This window comes from Gekko japonicus, unplaced genomic scaffold (assembly GCF_001447785.1).
Source record: "Gekko japonicus isolate JY-2015 unplaced genomic scaffold, Gekko_japonicus_V1.1 scaffold251, whole genome shotgun sequence".
Taxonomy (NCBI): Eukaryota; Metazoa; Chordata; class Lepidosauria; order Squamata; family Gekkonidae; genus Gekko; species Gekko japonicus.
In genome coordinates, this window is record NW_015161956.1 from 1,131,586 (window position 1) to 1,149,934 (window position 18,349).

The window sequence follows — 18,349 nt, forward strand, 5'->3', positions numbered from 1 at the left end:
CGGCGGCCCCCGGTGTATTGGGCCTGAGTTTCCCCAGGTAGAGGTTTCTGGGGGGGGGGGGAGGGAAAGCTGAAGTTGGGGCAAATAAAGGTAGGTTGGCTGGTTAGTGCAAATGAGAGAAGGAAGCAGGGAAATGGAAGAGGCTATAGGAGCTCTCAGAGAAGAGAAAGAGGAAATAGTGGGGGGAGGGGAAAATGAGATGCCCTCTGCAAGTTCTTGCAGGTACCCCACTTGTAATTAGATAATTCAGGTAATACATAATTTACGCTGATCCCATGAAGTAGAAGCAGTTGCCCTCTGTCTAGCAGAGTATTGTTGCTGAGGCACACTACTTCTTTGAATCCAAAAGTTTCAGAATCCTGTTTAGCAGCGTTTGAATTCCATAGTCATTGTAATTTGAAGAGGCATTTGATGACGAGGTTTTAATTATCGCTATGAGTAAGAGTATAATTAATGAGGTAATAATCATGGTTGTAAGTTGGGAGACTCAGGTATAACATATATATTATTAGCTTCTCATCTTTCTAAGCTTATCTGTGTTAAGCACATGTGTTTCATTTTACTGACTACCAAAAGAAGACTGTATACAGCTAGTCCCTAATTCTCCCTCTCTTGAAATCCCATCCTTTGTGTACTTGGCCTAGCACTCTCCTTCTGTACTTTGACTCCTTTAGGTCTCAGTGAAGCTGGGATGATAAACCTTAAATTGTCTCCAAAGATAGCAGCATTTGTTCATGATTAACCCTTTCAGCCAATTAGATTATGGGAAGCTTTGCAAGTACAGGATGTTGTGCGTGTTTCAAAAGTTGGCTGGCATTTTATGCATGGACCTTGCATATCTATGGAGTGGCTATATTGGGTTTTATTATGTAAGTTGCGGTGACACCTTCTGCTTCAGCATGTGAATGATGAGAAGAAGAGGGAGAATGCTTTCTGGGAGTTATGCACACACAAACACGTAATTTATGCCACTGTTGAATTAAATAGCATCTTTCTCTGTGGACTCCTTAGTCCATCAGCCACAAAATGTTGCGTCTAAATATAGGTGATCATTTTGCCAACTTTACTGTCTTAGTAAATGCATTGAGTTAACAGAAAAAAAAGGGGGAAATGACAGAGTGGGGTGTGGAAACTAGTGGATGAATGGGCTGCTAATATAATGACAGTTCAAGGGGGGGGGAACCCACAGAACACTATTCTGCTGCAAAGTTGGAGTGAGCAGCACTCAACGAAGGTCTGCCTTGATCCTGGCCGGGTGCTTGTTCCTCCTCCTTTTTCTCATCTAAAAAGAATTCCCCATTTACTTCCCAATATCATGTACCAATTTAGTGTCGCTGGATGTGCTCACAGCATCTTGGGCAACTCTGCCATCAACCACCAACCAAGATGCCATTTTCCAGTGGGGACCCACAGCTGACCCATGCATGGAAGACACCAGTCTATTTTGCCATTTCACACACCAGAATCCGGTTGCAAAGTGGATTGAAAGTCCGTCATTCAGTATGTGTGAAAGCACCTGAGACACACATGCTCTTCAGACATTGTATACAGGCAGAAAGAAACTGTAACACCTTCAGGGCCTGCATGGAGAAAGCAGAGACCCAAGCTCTGCAAGGACCTCCATGCTGACAAAGTGCCTTGCATAATTCTCCCCTCCTCTGTTACATCCTAACAATGATCAAGTGAAGAGGCTATAGGAGCTCTTAGACAAAAAGTGTGTGACCGGTTCAAGATCATCCAGTAAACTTCCATGGTGGAGTGGGGATTCGAATGGCCATACCATTTATTTATTACATTTTTATCTCACCTATCATGTTGTCAATAGGAGTTTTCAAAGTGTTGCTGACTGGTTCATCAATGAAGCCAAATAGCTTGGCATTGCCTTACCGTAATTTCATGGAAACCTTAGTTTTTAGAACTAGTTGCTTACTTCTAATGGAGAGGTGCAGTAGATCCATGCATTTTTTTTTAAGTCCAGAATGCAAGAAAGTTTTTTAATTCTTTTTGTTTTGTCCTTGGAAGAAGCCTGAGCACATGGGGCTGATACGCAGAGAGGACACTTTTGGTTCATGTGTTGATAGTTCTTAGTTTTAAAGATCTACTTTTTATGGCACATATAATGAGAAAGTCTTGCTTTTTCTTTTTAAACATCAGTGTATGCAAAGAAAAAAACATCTCTGAACAGGTAAAAGACAATGTGTTGAGTATTGACACTTGACAGTTAAAGTTTATCTCAGAGTGTTAGCTTCAACCATAGGTGTTTGGGTTGGCTAATTGGTATATAGCTGCTGGGTTTAATTCACAAAACTGTGGGTGTGTATTTTATTACAGCAGAGGAAGAAAAAAATGCAGGTGGTGGAGATTTTTATAGATGAAGAACTTCCACTTTTTGAAAAAATGGAGAATCTTCTTTCAGGTTCATGTTGGAAAATAAGCAGCTTTTAATATGCATGAACTGGTCGTTATACAAGTAATATGGAATAATGTATGGCAGGCAAAGTTGCAGTATTTTACAGTTCAGGAAAGTGTCAATGCCTGGGTTGAATCTAGTCAACTTGCTCATTGAATTTCACGCACTTCCTCTTCCTTTTGCTGCCCCCTGTACGGTCTTTGTATATGCAGATCCCATTATCCTCAGCTGAGCCCTTTTATATCACCAGAAAAGCTGACCGGGAGAATATCTTATACTGGTCACTGCTCAAATCAGCTAATTAGAATAGTATGAACTATGAGAATGAATAGACATCCTACTTACAAGCAAGTCCCTAAAAAGGTTGCATGTACCACACCTTTCCATTAGCGTGCGTAAGGCAGCTAACAAAAATTGCCCAACACCATTTCACTAAACCAATACAAAATTATCAGAATCTTACAGTGGCAACACTAAAAAAAAACGGAGAAAACTGACAATGGGCACTTCCTTCTGCCACTTACAGTGAATGTTGTCCAGTGGTTACAGCAAGGCTTTTGTGCCAAACTATCTTCTATTTCGCATGCTTATTTTCAGTTGTGTTTGTATCCTTCCTTGCTGCATATGTTAATTTTTCTTCAAAGAGATTGTGTAGCCTGTGTCAGTATTTGTGCATGCTAACATATGCCATACATTCTCTTTTTATTGAAGCAGTTGCTCTCCACCCACCCACCTACGCACATTCTAGGCTCTGAGGCATATTCTGAATGTTTTTACTCCATAGGAAATGTGAGAAACAGCACTACTTGCAAATGAATTAGTGACACCCATCCAAATGGGGGATGAGATCAGGATTTGGCACTTTGTCTTAGACTTGGGGGTTGCCAGGCTACTGGCTGAACTAATCCCATATCACACAATGGGGCGGGGGGGGGAGTATGTTCTGTAAACGGTTAGTTTTCTTCCAGGGCAAAGCTCTAGATCAGTCTTTACAACCACACTGTTTTTAAACTGCTTGGAAGCTTTAGCTGTAAAAGGAGTGTGAACACTGTATGAATGACCTTGTATGATGGCCTATATGAATGATCCGCTGTATGACTGCCAGCTCTTTTCATAGGAAGGGATCAAAAGTTCTGATTGACTCAGGGCACATTAGTATTATCCAGCAGTCAAAATTCAGAGGAAAAAACTGGGGAGACTTTTAACCACTCTCCAGAAAACAGTACCTTCAAAAGCATTACCAGGGTACTGCTTCAAGGATGTCCTTTGCCTCTGGATCTGTCACTGACAGAGTTACTGTACGGTTTTCACCCTACTGATCTCCAAATTGGCATGTTGGTGAAGAAGCCCTGCATGGATTTAGCTTCCTGTATTATTTCTTAACTGGAATTTCAGCACTCTCATCCTATAATCATTAAACAAATATAATAAAAGTTCTGTTGAGGCATTCAGGGTGGCTATACATTTTGTACTTTGATTGTATTGTGTTACAGACCACCAACCTGGATTAATTTGCTGTACTCCCAACCTCCTCGCTCCCATCTTGTGGGTGTGGAGAGAAGGGAGGTTGCTTTCTTCTAGGCACAAAAGGTACTGGAATGCCAATCAAACTGAAGGTGTCCCAGGGGCAGCCTGTGAAACTGAACTGCAGCCTCGAAGGAATGGAAGACCCAGAAATGCTGTGGATCAAGGATGGAGCTGTGGTCCAGAGTGTAGACCAGGTGTACATCCCAGTAGATGAAGAGCACTGGATTGGTTTCCTCAGGTAGGTTTGATGTGCAAAAGTGGAGCAGGGAGTGTCAGATTGTGGTCAGGGCTGTGTGTGTTCCACACCTTTGCTATACAAACATGGAACTTGCTATCTGGAATTCCACTGGAACTTTCCTTCTTACCTGGCTTAAAACCTTAGACACCTGAACATTTTATGTTAATGCCTTGTAAGTTCAAAGCTCTTTCCTGTTGTTTTCTCATTCATGGTTGTGGCGAAGAGCGTAGAGACAAAGGGACACAGTCAAGTGAAAACTCATAAAGCAGAGGTGACCCAAATGTGGCTTGAGCCTGTCAGCATATGGGACCAGTCTAGCCACAGCTCTTTTGCTGCCTTGAGCTCTGTGGATACTGAATGAATATTTTTTAGTTTACTGTTATTTCAGCTCTCCCCCTCTTCTCATTCTCACCAGTGTAGAGTAGTAGTTAGAGCGTCAGAATAAGATCTGGGAAACCCAGGTTTGAATCCCCTCTCTGCCATGGAAGCTTGCTGGGTGAGCTTGGGGCAGTCACACACTCTCAGCCTAACCGATTTCAGAGGCTTGTTGTGGGTATAAAATGGAGGACAGCAGGAGGAGGAGGAGGAGGAGGAGGAGGAGATTGGATTTATACCCCGCCCTTCACTTGGAGTCTCAGAGCGGCTTACAAACTCCTTTCCCTTCCCCTCCCCACAACAGACACCCTGTGAGGTGGGTGGGGCTGAGAGAACTCTGACACAAACTGCTCTTTTTCAAGGACAGCTGTGCCAGAGCTTGTGACTGACCCAAGGTCACATCAGCAGGTGCAAGTGGAGGAGTGGGGAATCAAACCCGGTTCTCCCAGATTAGAGTCCGCGCACTTAACCACTACACCAAGCTACTTTGGGACTCATTGAGAAGAAAGGCAAAGTATAAATTAAGTGAATAAATAAACAACCTTCATTTTCACTACAGTCCCCTCTCTCTTCTCTCTTTTTTCTCCATTTCTTACAGTCAAAGTAATTTTGGGGTGATGTGGAGACCTCCTTGTCTCACCAATAAAATGTCTGTATCAGGAAGTAAAGAATGGAGGTGATGAAAGCTTGTACGTTTGTTAGGGGTGTTCCTCAGAGATCCTAAACTCAGGAGATGACAGTGAAATTCCACACTGAAGGCCTGACTCTAATGAGGCCACCTGACACTTCTGAGTTGGACTTATATTCCATCCTTCCAGTCAGCCAGCTGCATTCCTGGCCACCTGGTTCCTGCCTCACTGCCACCCCCAAGCAGGAGCCAGAGGAGATAAGCCTTCTTATTCCTTCACACACACACACACACACAACCTTTTTAAAAGCAGTGCAGCAAGTTAGACATTCCAGTTCCCAAACTCTTTGTGTTATTTCTTCAGGTAAGAGTTTGGTCACCATTTCTGGTAGCCTGCTACTATGGAAATCAAACCAGAGGAAGTAATCTCAAAAGAATTCGAGATGGCATATATGGCGTGAGTGAGCAACGCTATGTTTAAAGATCCAGAACAGCAAAGGGTTAAGAAAAGTTATTGCCTCCATTTCCTGAGTGGAGGTGGTGCTGTGTCACTGGAAGAAGGGCAGCAACTGCAACTGCCTCAGGCAGCAAAATACCTTGAAACTTTACTGTTCATGATGGAGCACCCAACAACTTCTCTCTGGACTGCACTAAGCTGGGGATTTCCGTGTAAGGCAGCAGCCTTGTCAGGAGATGGGGGATAGGAGGTGTAAATGTAAACGTGAAGTGTGCCATCGAGTTGTAACTGCCTCATGGTGACCCCATGAAGTTCCACCTCATGGGGTATTCAAGGCAAAAGATGAGCAGAGATGGAGTACCCTTGGGGAAAAGCCCAATATATTAGCATTCAAAGTTGCTTTAGACCAGGCCAGGTCGTTAGTCTCATTCAGTTCTGTCTGCTCTAATTAGCTGCAGCTCTCCTGCATCAGGCAGAGAACAATCTTTCCTACCACATCTCACCTGAGGTCTTTTGACTGGAGATGTTCTATATGCTCCCTAAACTGTGAAATCTGGAGACATAACATTTCTGGAAATTTCATACCATGGGTAATTATGGGGGAAATTGAAATATATGTAGCCCCTTCTTTTTTATCAACCCTAAATGTATTGAACTGTTTTAACAATATAAAATGCAGCATTTATAACAGTTAACATAACAGTGTACTTGTTTAGCATATTTATGAAGTCTGAAAAATATAAATGCATTAGTTTTCTACATGCAAACCATGGAGGGGTGGAGGATAGCTGAAAACTGCTGTACCATAAGCTACCTTAGCACACACATCTTAGTTTTTGCCATCTGAGGGGTAGGGAGAAAAGTTAAAAATGGAAAACATGAATTTGGTAGCAGACAACAAGAAAGGAACAATTGAATTAGGATTAGCAGCATTTTTGAATATTTAGTAATTTTATGACACAGAGTACTTTGAACTTTTCAGTAGTGTACATTATTATACACACCGACTAAACTAGTTACATTTGAACAATAAACATATCTCTGAAATAGGTTGTATAGGTTATCAGTATGCACAGGAACTGCCTACTACCATTATTTAATGTTGCAGATTCTTATATAAAGCCCTTAATGTTAAACATTTTAAATTATTTATTTTTAAATTTATTTTATTTCATTTATATCCCGCCCTCCCCGCACGCGGGCTCAGGGTGGCTTACAACACGAGGTGTAATACGACACAACAATTAAAAACAATTAAGGCACCCAGTGCAATAAAATACAGTTAAAACAGTTAAAACACAGTAAGTAACTCCCAAGGATCCATCGCGACTAACAAACTCGCTCCCTATTGCTCATCGCATAGGGGTCAAAGAGGGGGATGCTGTGGGCCATGATGTTCAGATGGCCCAACCCAGTGGTACTGTTTTGCAGTCACCTGTTGGTGGTGGTGGTGGCGGCGGCTCCTATTCAAAAGCCTGGTGGAAGAGCTCCGTCTTACAGGCCCTGCGGAACTGTAACTGGACCTTTTTCTAGAAAGGATTTCACTGATTCCTAATGAGAAAATATGTCAGAGGTTTGTTTTTTCAGAACTCTTCAAAATTTCAATTTTCCCATTGAAAATAATTGGGGGGAAAGTCCTTGTTGATTTTTTTAAACTGTTTTTCCCTTCCACATTTCTACTTAAATGACAGGCACTAAGCCTGTATCCAAAGGTAAACATGGAAATATAATACCTAAACACTGCAAACTGATAGAAGTCTATCACATATATTTAAAATATTATGCCATTTTCTGATCAGGTTCTTTGTTTCCTACATCCTGAATTTGGGATGAGAAATAAGGAATCATTTTTAAAGGACAGAATGACAAATTCGCATTAAAAACTCACAAAATAGTTTATAATAAAAAGTACAATTTTTTCATCCTGTGATCATTGTCTCATTCAAGCTCCTTGTAGATCAACTTTTGTTAAACCAGTGCCTTAATGCTCTGTATTTGTGGGCTCAGCATGTTATCACAGCTTGGGTGGCTGAATAATTCCAGAAAAACTATTTTGACCTTCCTCAGTGTAATTCTGTGAGACCTGAGTCAAGGAGAACCGGTAGAAGGGGTTGCAGAAGTGGACACTGCTTCTTTTCCTGCCACATCTGCTGTTCAGGGAGATTTTCTTTCTTCTGGCTTCTCCGTTTATAGCCCCTTTCCAAAAAGCACATGATAAAGGAAGCTTTACTGCCTCTTTTCACCTTGTTTGTTCCAATATGCTCTGCGGCAAAACTGGAAGGCTACCTTTTGAGATGTATTTATGAGTTCTCTTGCACTCATTTATTCCCAGTGTGTCCCTCTCTCCTCATCTCTGACTAAAAAGAGATGCCCTAATTAAAATCAGACTTCTAAGACCCGATCTGAATCCTGTTGGGAGAAGAGGATGTGTCATACAAACCAAGCCTTAGTCATCCCCACAAGAGATGTTCCAGCACATTTACTCCATCATTTAGATGAAGCCAAGCATGCTACTCTTATGCCAATTACCAGGAGGTAAAAATATTCAGGGATAGTCTTGTTAGGTGTGATAAAGGAAAGAATCAGGCACCTTTCTTGATGTGGTTTGCAAGTACAGTGACTACAGTAGCAGTTGCCATAAATATACAAGGAACACCAGTTGGCAAACTCCTCTCCCGTGAGGCCTTTTGAATTAATATAGCTTCCTGAGAATCTTGAATTCCCAGCAGAGCTCTTGAAATTGAATTGTGCTTCTCTAAACACTTGTTTTACCCGAGGGTGGTGGTGGTGGAAATAAGGTCAGCCATGTACTGTAGTCGCTGTACTATAGCCAATGACAGTGCACTTCTGGTTGTTCTAATTAAAGATTTTATAGATGGGCATAGCAAGTGGAAACCTGGCTTAGCAAACTGACTAGTGTGCTGGGAAAACAGAGTGGAGCCGGTTGCCCTTTCTTCTGCTGCGCACCTCAACTTCCTGACAGTCTGACTGACACGTGTCCTTGTGAAACATGTGGTCGCCTTGCAACAATCACACACCATGAAATCAGCATAGGTGGACTGTGTCCTGCAGGTGCTGAAGTCAAGCAGTGAGATCCTTGGTTTGATATCTAGCTAGCTATCCTTTAGCAACTGAAAACTATGCTTATACTAAGGTGCTGTTTCATTATAACAGCAGCAGCTCCTCAAACAGAATGGCTTTTCCATCTATGGAGGAGGGCAGGGAGATTTTCACCAGTGCCCCCCTCCTCCTGCAGACCCCCACATTGCCTTCACATGGTGTCTGAGTGTCCACTGATCAGAATTGCAGGAGCAGAATTGCATAGAAGGCTGAAGGGGGGGGGGGACAGGTGAGGAAGCTCTCTCCCTTTAGTGCAACTTGGCTTGCAGTGCTTAGAATCCAAGCCAGAATTTCCTTCTTTGGCTCAGAAATTTCAAGTCCCTGATATCCTCTGATTTTTTCCCCCCTTCCTTCCCTCCATAACTAGAAGCACCATAGGTTTTGAGCTGTGATGGGTGGGAATCCAACTCTGGATTCCACTCTGAGTCACCTTTATTTGAGGGAATGTGTTCTCTACCCTCTACTTATGCATCAGCTTTCTGTGCATTTTTAAGGCTCTAGTTTCAGGGTTCGGTGGCTTGGCAGACCCATCTTTCATTTTGAAAGGAGCTAGACTTCCTGGAACCAGTGAGTTAGTTAACTCCTTCATATTCTTCAGACAGGAAATTGTATGGTACTCAGTCTGGGCAGCTATTCCAGATAAGCCTTTATCTCCTGTGCATTGGTGCCAAAGATTCCGCAACTCTTTTGAGGTGCCAGAGATTCCTCAACTCTTCCCACTTCAATCTCATGAACTTTGTCTCTGGAAAATCTTTTCTGTCATTGTGCTGTGTCATGCATTTTGCATTGATTAGCTAATGGTCCAGGAACAGGCTTGCAGGCACAACTCAACCGAGGCAAGCCATATGCACCTGGCAGCTGCATATCATCAAGCCTTGCTGGGGGGGGGCGGGGGGAGCAGGGAGCAACCCAGCAGGTGGGTGCAGCTGAGATCGGAGTTGACCCTTCCTGGTTGGGAGCAAGGGTGGAGAGGTGGAACCAGCCCTCTAAGGGAGTTGAAAGAATGGCCTATTTAAGGAGGATCTGCAGCAGGCTAGGGGAGATGTCGTATCCCTGCTTATAAATTCCTCTCTAATTGGAGGCCTTGCAGGACCTCCATTGTGGGAAGGGCATGGTGGAACACGGCCAATATGGCCTTGATAAAGGGGAGTGTCACACTAATGCCTTCCTCTGTAGAGCTTCTGTGATTAACAGCCTAATCACACAATTACTTTTAGGTCCCCTCATCATCCCCACTATCACTACATGGGTTATAGTTCCTGTACTCCATTTGATAAAATCATCATGGCACAGAGCCCTTACCATTACATTATGTGTCCTGCGGAATGTTGGAAAGTAAGTGTTTTGGGGCAGTGGCGTACCTAGTGTATTTGACACCCAGAGTGGATCATTTTTTTTTAACCTCACCCTCCTCTGTACAACAAAATTGACTGGGGAGGGAGCCTTGGCTGTGGGTGGGGCTGTCTAAAGCTCCCCATCCTCCGATGCTTCAGGAAAAGATCCAAGAAAGATCTACAGAGCTTGTCCTCTTCCCAGCAGGGAAGGAAGCTGGGCTGAGCACCACCATAAGTAACACTCTCCCCCCGGACTGGTGTCAGTCCAGAAGGAGGAGTGAGTGATGCTGTTTTTCCCCCCCCATCTCTGCATCATATTGCTTCTGAGCATGGCAATATCTAATATGCTAAGCTTATTCCTCTTCACTTCTGTCAGGAGTTTGGCCTCTTACAGCCAAATTTTATGCTCATACCAAGCTCGCTGCTGAAGGATAAGGCTTTGATTGGAATTAAAATACACCTACCTATAGGACAGCTGGAAGACAAGGTTTGCTATGGGAGGGAGAGTACAAGTCCTCAGCTTGAAGAGTTCCTTCTGTTGTACTAGAAGGCCTTACATGGGAAACAAAATAGTGGCCCTACAGGTTACGTTCTCAGAATTGCAGTTTCTTTTCTATATGACTTAATCCCAGTATACATTGCAAACACATGCATGAATATAAACACACTAAAATATGTTTGATGTCCATGAATTTGATTGCTACTGCCATTCCAACTCAATCCTAAACATGGACATAATTAGCATTACCAACTTTTAAATTCATCCCCAGTGGCCACGTTTGGCAAGAGTTGCCAAACTGTGTGGCGGGTGGGAAAAGCAATATTTTTTGCTCTCCCCAGTCTCGTCCTCCTAGAGTGTAGGCAGAGGCTCAGAGTCACAGCACCCTTCATCACCTGTTCCTCTGCAAAGCTGTCTGTCACTACTGCTTGCCCAGGCTCCTTTCCACATGGAAAAGTGGAGGAGGAGGGGGGGAGATTGGATTTATACCCTGCCCTTCACTACCCAAAGGAGTCACAGAGTGGTTAAGTGCACGGACTCTGATCTGGGAGGAACCGGGTTTGATTCCCCACTCCTCCACATGCAGCTGCTGAGTGACCTTGGCTCAATTACAAATTCTATCAGAGCTGTTCTCTCACGAGCAGTTCTCAAAAGAGCTCCCTCAGCCCCACCTACCTCACCAAGTGTCTGCTGTGGGGAGAGGAAGGGAAGGTGATAGTAAGCCGTACATCAATTGTAAGGCTACATCAGTCTCCAGTTCTGACATATTTATTACTTTTCTCCTCAGTTTGCAATTCAGGTCCTTCCTTCTTTCTCCCCCTTTCCTGCTCGCACCATCCTACAAAAGCAGAAAGCTCCTGCCAGGCAGGAGTGGAGAAACCAGCTAGGTCTGCTGAGAGGGGTATGAAGACGCTGGCTCTGTTTTGATTCTAGGGGATGTGGGAGAGAACTGCACTTTGGTGGTCCATAGGCCTTCCAGCTGCTGAAGGCAAACTGTGGGTGGAAGTGAAGGGGGGGCTACATTCTTTACAGGGGGAGGGTTGCCATCCCCTCAGCTCCTCACCGTCAGGCTTGCTTGCAGGCTAAGGACAAGAGGGAGCCCCTGAGAAGCAAGAACAGCCCTTGTGGAGCCTGGAGGAAAGTGAGTGCTGGGCTGGGGTGGACTGGACTGGGCTGGCTGCTGCTGCCTCCTTGGGAGTTAGGTCCTGGGATTCACTTGCACCACCTCTGCCTCTTAGCAGGCCAGAGATCCCAACTGGCTTGCACTCCCTCATCACCTACACCCAAGGCGGATTGCTTCTACTTCCCCGCCCTTGGTATGCCTCTGGCTTTTCGGTTATGATAAATCGTGGCCTTATATCTGATAATGTGATCCCAGGAGGAGCCATAGCTAAGGAGGAGAGAGTGTGCTTGACACACCGAGGATTCCAAATTCATGTCCTACGATTTCCAACTAACAGAGAGATAACAAGACTGAGGAAAGCATAGTCTACCTGACACCCTGGAGAAATGCTGTGAATCAGAATAGACCTTACTGGGCTAGACAGTCCAATGGTCCAACTTGATATAATGTGTTCATGTGTTCATTCTGCATTTTAAAAAAATTATTTATTTAAACATGTTTCCCAACTTAGGGTCCCCATGGCAGCAAACAATGAAAATGTCAAAACAAGACTAAAGATACATAAATATATAAAAACGAGTAGCAACAAGTAAAATGGAACACATGTACAAGAAGAAGAATCAGTGAGTGATTCCTGCTATTGGAAGACAATGATAGAAGGGAACAAATAAATCTCCCTAGTGAAGAAATTCTATAATTTTTGGTGCATGACTGAGAAGGCCCTTTCACCACCCATCTAGCCTCAGATGGTGAGGGTACCTGAAGCAGGGCCTCTGAAGATGACCACAGTGTGTTTTGGCTGGCTGATGCTGGGCCGTTGTTAGTGCCTGGGTGTTGCTATGGCCAAAACACAATACTCATGTAAGTGCTGAAGGAGAGAATATTATAGCTTCTGCACTTCAAAAATGCTGCTCATGGTGGCATATATGTGATTTTGAAATATTTTATGATGATAGCTGAATATTTGTGTACATTGCTATTTTTGTACTCTTATGTTTTGCTTTTCCCTCTTTCTAGCTTGAAATCTGTAGAGCGAACAGACTCGGGAAACTACTGGTGCCAGATTGAGACCAAGGGCAAGAAGAAGGAATCACAGCAAGTGTGGCTTATTGTGGAAGGTAAGGTGGAATCTTGCTGGCTCCTCTCCAGAACAGTCATATTGAGCTTACAGTAGTGGATTGCACGTTGATGTTTTGCCTGGCTGATGTTGGCCCATTGCCAGGACCTGTGTTGTTACTGTGAGCTAGTGAAGGATCAGAAGAAAGTGGTAGCAGCTGTAGGGACTGATAACATTAGTTTCTCTTGAATTCTGCAGGATATGGAGCACTTCCAGTGTTGCATTTCCCAACTTGTATTTGCAAAGCTGTGTGGGAAATAGACAGGAGATTGATGGAATGATCAAGTGTGAGGTCAGATACATGACGTATAGAGAAGTCCCAGGGAGTCTCCCAAGACATGCATTTGGCCTTTCTGACAAAGATCCACATCTCCTGTCCTTTTCTACCTGATTCCCTGTACACATTTTAAAAGGACAAGTAGCACCTCTAGACAACAATCTTTTGATGGATATAGACGAGGGGTTTATTGTGAGTTACTTGTATTGCAGAGTAGCTCATCATGCATTCTCTAAAAGACCCAGGAAAAGCTTGCAGGAAGATCTGCTTTTGCCCTCCCCCCCCCCCCCTTTTGTGTCATAGGATTTTTCTCTCTGCTGCTTATCTAACAGCTTCATTTCTGGTGCTCTTTCTAGTCAGTGTTCTGTTTCTAGGACAGAACAAAACTTGGTAACGTACCAGGGTGGTGGCTGGGGAAGAACTCAGAACATTTTTCATTACTTAGAAGTAGCTCTCATTAAATAAAAGGTTGGCGACCCCAAATGTAGACTGTCTTCCAGTCTCACTGCTTTGAACGTCAAAATACCCCATATTTCAGAGGCCACGAAAATAGCCCATATTTCAGAGGCCCATGAGTCTTCTGTTGTTTATCCATGGAACATGATTTTTAGGTGTAGCAAATCTGTACTGGATAAGCGTTCAGGATTTCACTTTGTGCAGAGAGGTAGCATATTAGGTTGCACTAACTGCACGCACAAAGCTAGGGGAACACTTGCTCTGCCTAACATATAAATAGTTGTCCTAAAGATACATAACTTAGACTAGATAGATGGCTTCCTAAAACTCACAACCTGTATTTCCTTGGACTGTAATTACAGCAGATCTTACAGAGCTATCCATGTCAGGTCTCTGCAGTGTCGGGAAGTATTTGGAAGGGCGTATGCTGCTGCAGCAGCCGCCTTTCTGCAGCAGGGTTAAATTGCTGAAGTAGTAGGCAGCACTCTGACTCATGCCTGAATCAGTGTCCCAGCATGGGCTCAGAGTACTGTGCTGCTTCAGGTACTTGTCTTTTGCACAGAAAGCCTTAATCTTTCCTAGTCATTAGCGATTTCATCGCAGTTCTCTGGAAGAAGAGATGTGGTCTCAGGTGACTACTGGAACCCATAAATAATGCAGGTGGGACATGTGGACTTTCTCTTCTACACTGGAGAGAAAGGATGTGCCTGTCTGCTTCTGTTTTTGACAATCCTTAACTTGTATAGTGAACTTTCCTTGTTATTGTTGCAGAGTCAACAAATGGAGTGGGAGGTGGAAGCCATTTGAAGCAAGAGATAATTTGAGAAATCTAAAGCAGGAAACAAGAGTGTAAAACATATTCTGAGTGTTTTGCACTAATCTTGCTTGCTTTGACTTAGTTTTTTTCTTCTTCTCCATGTTCCTTTTTCATTATAGATAAGTAACCACACAACTCAGGTATTGAAAGGGAGCTGTTAGGGTCACTTTTAAACTGTTCTTTACTCCTAGTGTGCCTGAGAAAGGTGAAACAGCTGCACAAAACATTGTGGTTAATTGGATGTAGACTGTGTTCAAATCCTTGTATGGCCATGGACATAGCAGGTGGTCTTGGGCAAAACAAATACCTTTCATCCTTAGTTCCCAAATTGGGGCTATTACAGTGCAAACCTATGCAGAGTTACTTCAGTCTAAGCCCATCTAAGCCCATTAAAACAATGGGTTTAGACAGGAGTTAGGGTTGCCATTCACCAGGTCCCAGTGGGGAATCCCCTGGTTTGGGGGCTTCTGCCTGCCACTGACCAACTGGTAGGCAGAGGAAACCCCACCCCCAAACAGTGACATCACCATGAGATGTCGCAGATGTAAGGCCGTCACATGGAAGTGACATCTTCACGTTGGAGACATTGTGCAGCGACACTCCGGTTTGAGGGCAATTTTATCATAGAGTTTTGCCCTCAAACCAGAGCACTGCCATGCAGTGTCTCTGACACGATGGCATCACTTCCATGTGATGTCACATGGCGATGTCGCCATTTGGGGGCAGAGCCCTGCCCCACTCCCAGAAGGCTCCCTCCCACCCTCCACTGGTGTGTGGTGAGTACCTGGCAACCCTAACTGGAGTAGAGTACTGCCCGCTGCCTGGAGAAGTGTCCTGTCTGTTTAATAGAGGCTTAATGGGATGTTATCTATGTGTATAAAGTGCTATCAAGTTGCAGCCAACTAACTGTGACCTTAGCAAAGGGCTTTCAAGGCAAGTGAGGCGCAGAGGTGGTTTGCCATTTCCTTCCCCTGCATAGTCTTTCTTGGTGGTCTTCATTCCAAGTACTGACCCTGCTTAGCTTCCAAGATTTTATGAGATTGGGCTATACCATGCCTCCCAGGATGTTATATACATCTGTGGTATTAAAAGCTTCTCAGCTACTCATTGCCACACATTAACCCTCTGTTAAAGGGACTGGTCATTTTTTTCAGGCCTGTTGACAACCATGCTGGAGTAACTACACAGGATTCCTTGCAATTACAATAATAGTTTTTAAGCACTTTGCACATCACAAAGGTTACTAATAATCCATTCTCTTTAGAGCCTGGAGCTTGACACATCTCAGCCCAGGGACTGCTGTTTCATGAGAGACTAAATGAGCTTTCATCCCATCACTTCCCGTTGCCTGAAAGGAAAGGAGCTTTAAGCCCACCCCTGAAGGGTCACATAAGCATGCAGAGCCAGCTGTACCTTTAGGCAAGGGGAAGTGGCATGCCTTAGGCAGCAGATATTGTAGTAAAGTTAAAAGACAGCACATTGTCAATGATTTACAATGAAATCCTAAACAGAGTCACTCCCTTCTAGTTCCTTTTAAATCAATGGGCTTATAACAGGGTGTAACTTTGTTTGAGATTGCACTGCCATTATTAATTTTTTCCACTGGGGGTGGGGAGAAAAGTTGGAGTTTGTTTGTTTATTTGTTGTTGTCTCATGCAACAAAATTTATGGGGGCTCTTTTTTGTTGCTTTTGATAACTTTGTTCCAACCACTGTACATGTGCCATTTGCTTTTCTCCCATTTTTGTGTGTGTTAAGTGCCATTAAGTCACTTCTGACGTATAGCGACCCTATGAATTAATGACCCCCAAAACATCCTATCATAATCAGACTTGCTCAGTTCTGCAAACTGAAGACCGTGCCTTCCTTGATTGAGTCAATCAATCTTATGTTGGGTTTTCCTCTTTTCCTGCTGCCTTCATTTTTCCCTAGCATTATTGTCTTTTCAAGATATTCTTGCCTTCCCATAAATGTGACCAAAGGTATGATAGCCTCAGTTTAGTCATTTTAGCTTCCAGGGAGAGTTCAGGCTTGATTTGGTCTAGAACCCACTGATTTGTCTTTTTGGCAGTCCACAGTATCCGTAAAACCTTCCTCCAGCACCACATTTCAAATGAATCAACTTTCTTCACTGTCCAACTTTTGCACCCATACAAATGGGGAATACCATAGTTTGAATTATCATGACCTTGGTCTCCAGCAACACATCCTTACCCTTAAGGATCTTTTCTAGCTCCTTCATGGCTGCCTTTCCCAGTCTCAGTTGCCTTTGACTTTCTTGGTTGCAGTCTCCCTTTTGGTTGACAACTGAGCTGAGGCATAGAAGATCTTAAACAGTTTCAATTTCTTCATCATCAACCTTAAAGTTGTGTGATTCCTCAGTAGGCATTACTTTTGTCTTCTTGATGTTCAACTGTATTCCTGCTTTGGCACTTTCTGTTTTAACCTTCATCAGCTGTCATTTCAGATTTTCACTATTTCCTGCCAGTAATGTGATATCATCTACATATCATCTACATATCTCAAATGGTTAATGTTCCTTCTCCCAATTTTCACTCCACTTTCATCCAGATCTAATCCAGTTTTCCTTATGCTGTGTTCTGCATATAGATTGAAGAGAGAGAGAGATCCCTGTCTAACAGCTTTGCCAACGGGGAACCATTCTGTTTCTCCATATTCTGTCCTAACAGTAGCCTCTTATCAAGAATATATCAGATGTTGTGGTACACTCATTTACTTTAATACCACCCTCTTTACCGGTTACTAATATGCAGAAGTGTGTATGTACACTGACTAAAACACTGCAGAAAGGGATCTTGATGTATTCCTACACTTCTGTCAGAACTCCTTTCTGCACTGACACTTAAAGTATATGTCCAGTCTTGTTTGTCAGCAGCCTGTAAACATAGCACAAATGTGAATTGAATATTGGGGCAGAGTGGGCATGCGCCAGTTCTAAAATTATTTTTGGACATTTTCCAACATTAAATCGGAAGGCATACAGAGCAGAAAGCGTAGCGCAGCCAACCCACGGAACAATAATGAAAGGGAAGAAGGGATATTCACTCATCCTAAATAAATACCAGCTGTCATCAAAGGGCTGCACATTTAAATAAAATTTATGTTTCAGGACAACTGAGCAGAGCGAAAGCATTTTGTAATTTGGTCATATTATTAAAAAAAGCCATGTTGTGGAGAAGGAAGATGCTCATTTGGATCCTGGTCAGAAATTTTACACTGACGGTGCTAGATTATGTTGCTGTCTCATTTCACAATGTTTGGAGAGAGGAGGAGTGACCAGTGTTCCCTCTAAGCTGTGCATTAACCAAGGATCATTGGGGACTGCTCATTAACCTAGGAAGCCCCACTCAGCAGCAATCTGGAGCCATGCAGGGTCTTGCAATGCCCATTGCCCATGTTAAATTTACAGCAGTTCTATTCTGCTCAGGATGTGAAGTGCTCCACTGAGTAGGCGGAAAAAATTAGAGGGAACATTGGTGAGCACCTTTGAAACTGCAGTGTTGTGAACCCTCATAAATCCTCTTCTCATTTCACCTGGTAATAACTTTAAAACTTATTCAGTATTGTACAGAGCTGCTAGGTACACAATGTCTGTTTCTGTTAGCTTAGAGCTACCTGTATTATGGGTGTGTCATACTTTGTATATAAAAAAGACATCAATAGATTTTCGCAAATCCTGTACCTGTACCTGCAGAATTTATTCAAGGGATTATACACTCAAAGCTTCTTGTGTTTCTAATCCAGTATCTAAAGGTCAAATTGTACTGCTTTTACCAGAAGCAAAATCTTATTGAATAAATGCATCAAGCATTTGGCCTGAGAGCCGTCAGACTTGGCATTATGACATGCTTCTTGTTTAGGAGCTAAAACCAAAATACGACGTCTTTCAAAACTGGTTCCATCAAAACAAGATTCTATTGTACATATATCACATGCTTTATTTGATATCTG

The 18,349-nt window shown here is 43.3% G+C and overlaps 1 protein-coding gene across 2 annotated transcripts in view; it reads left to right on the top strand.

Moving 5' to 3' along the window:
• The window catches only part of TYRO3 (TYRO3 protein tyrosine kinase), a 94,060-nt gene that overhangs the window by 6,293 nt on the left and 69,418 nt on the right, over positions 1-18,349 (top strand). The window contains exons 2-3 of one of the 2 annotated variants that reach the window (XM_015429522.1): positions 3,968-4,175; positions 12,729-12,829. In XM_015429522.1, coding sequence (XP_015285008.1) covers positions 3,968-4,175; positions 12,729-12,829 — 309 coding nt within the window. The remainder of the gene's footprint in view (positions 1-3,967; positions 4,176-12,728; positions 12,830-18,349) is intronic. The other variant, XM_015429523.1, reaches the window with a different exon arrangement.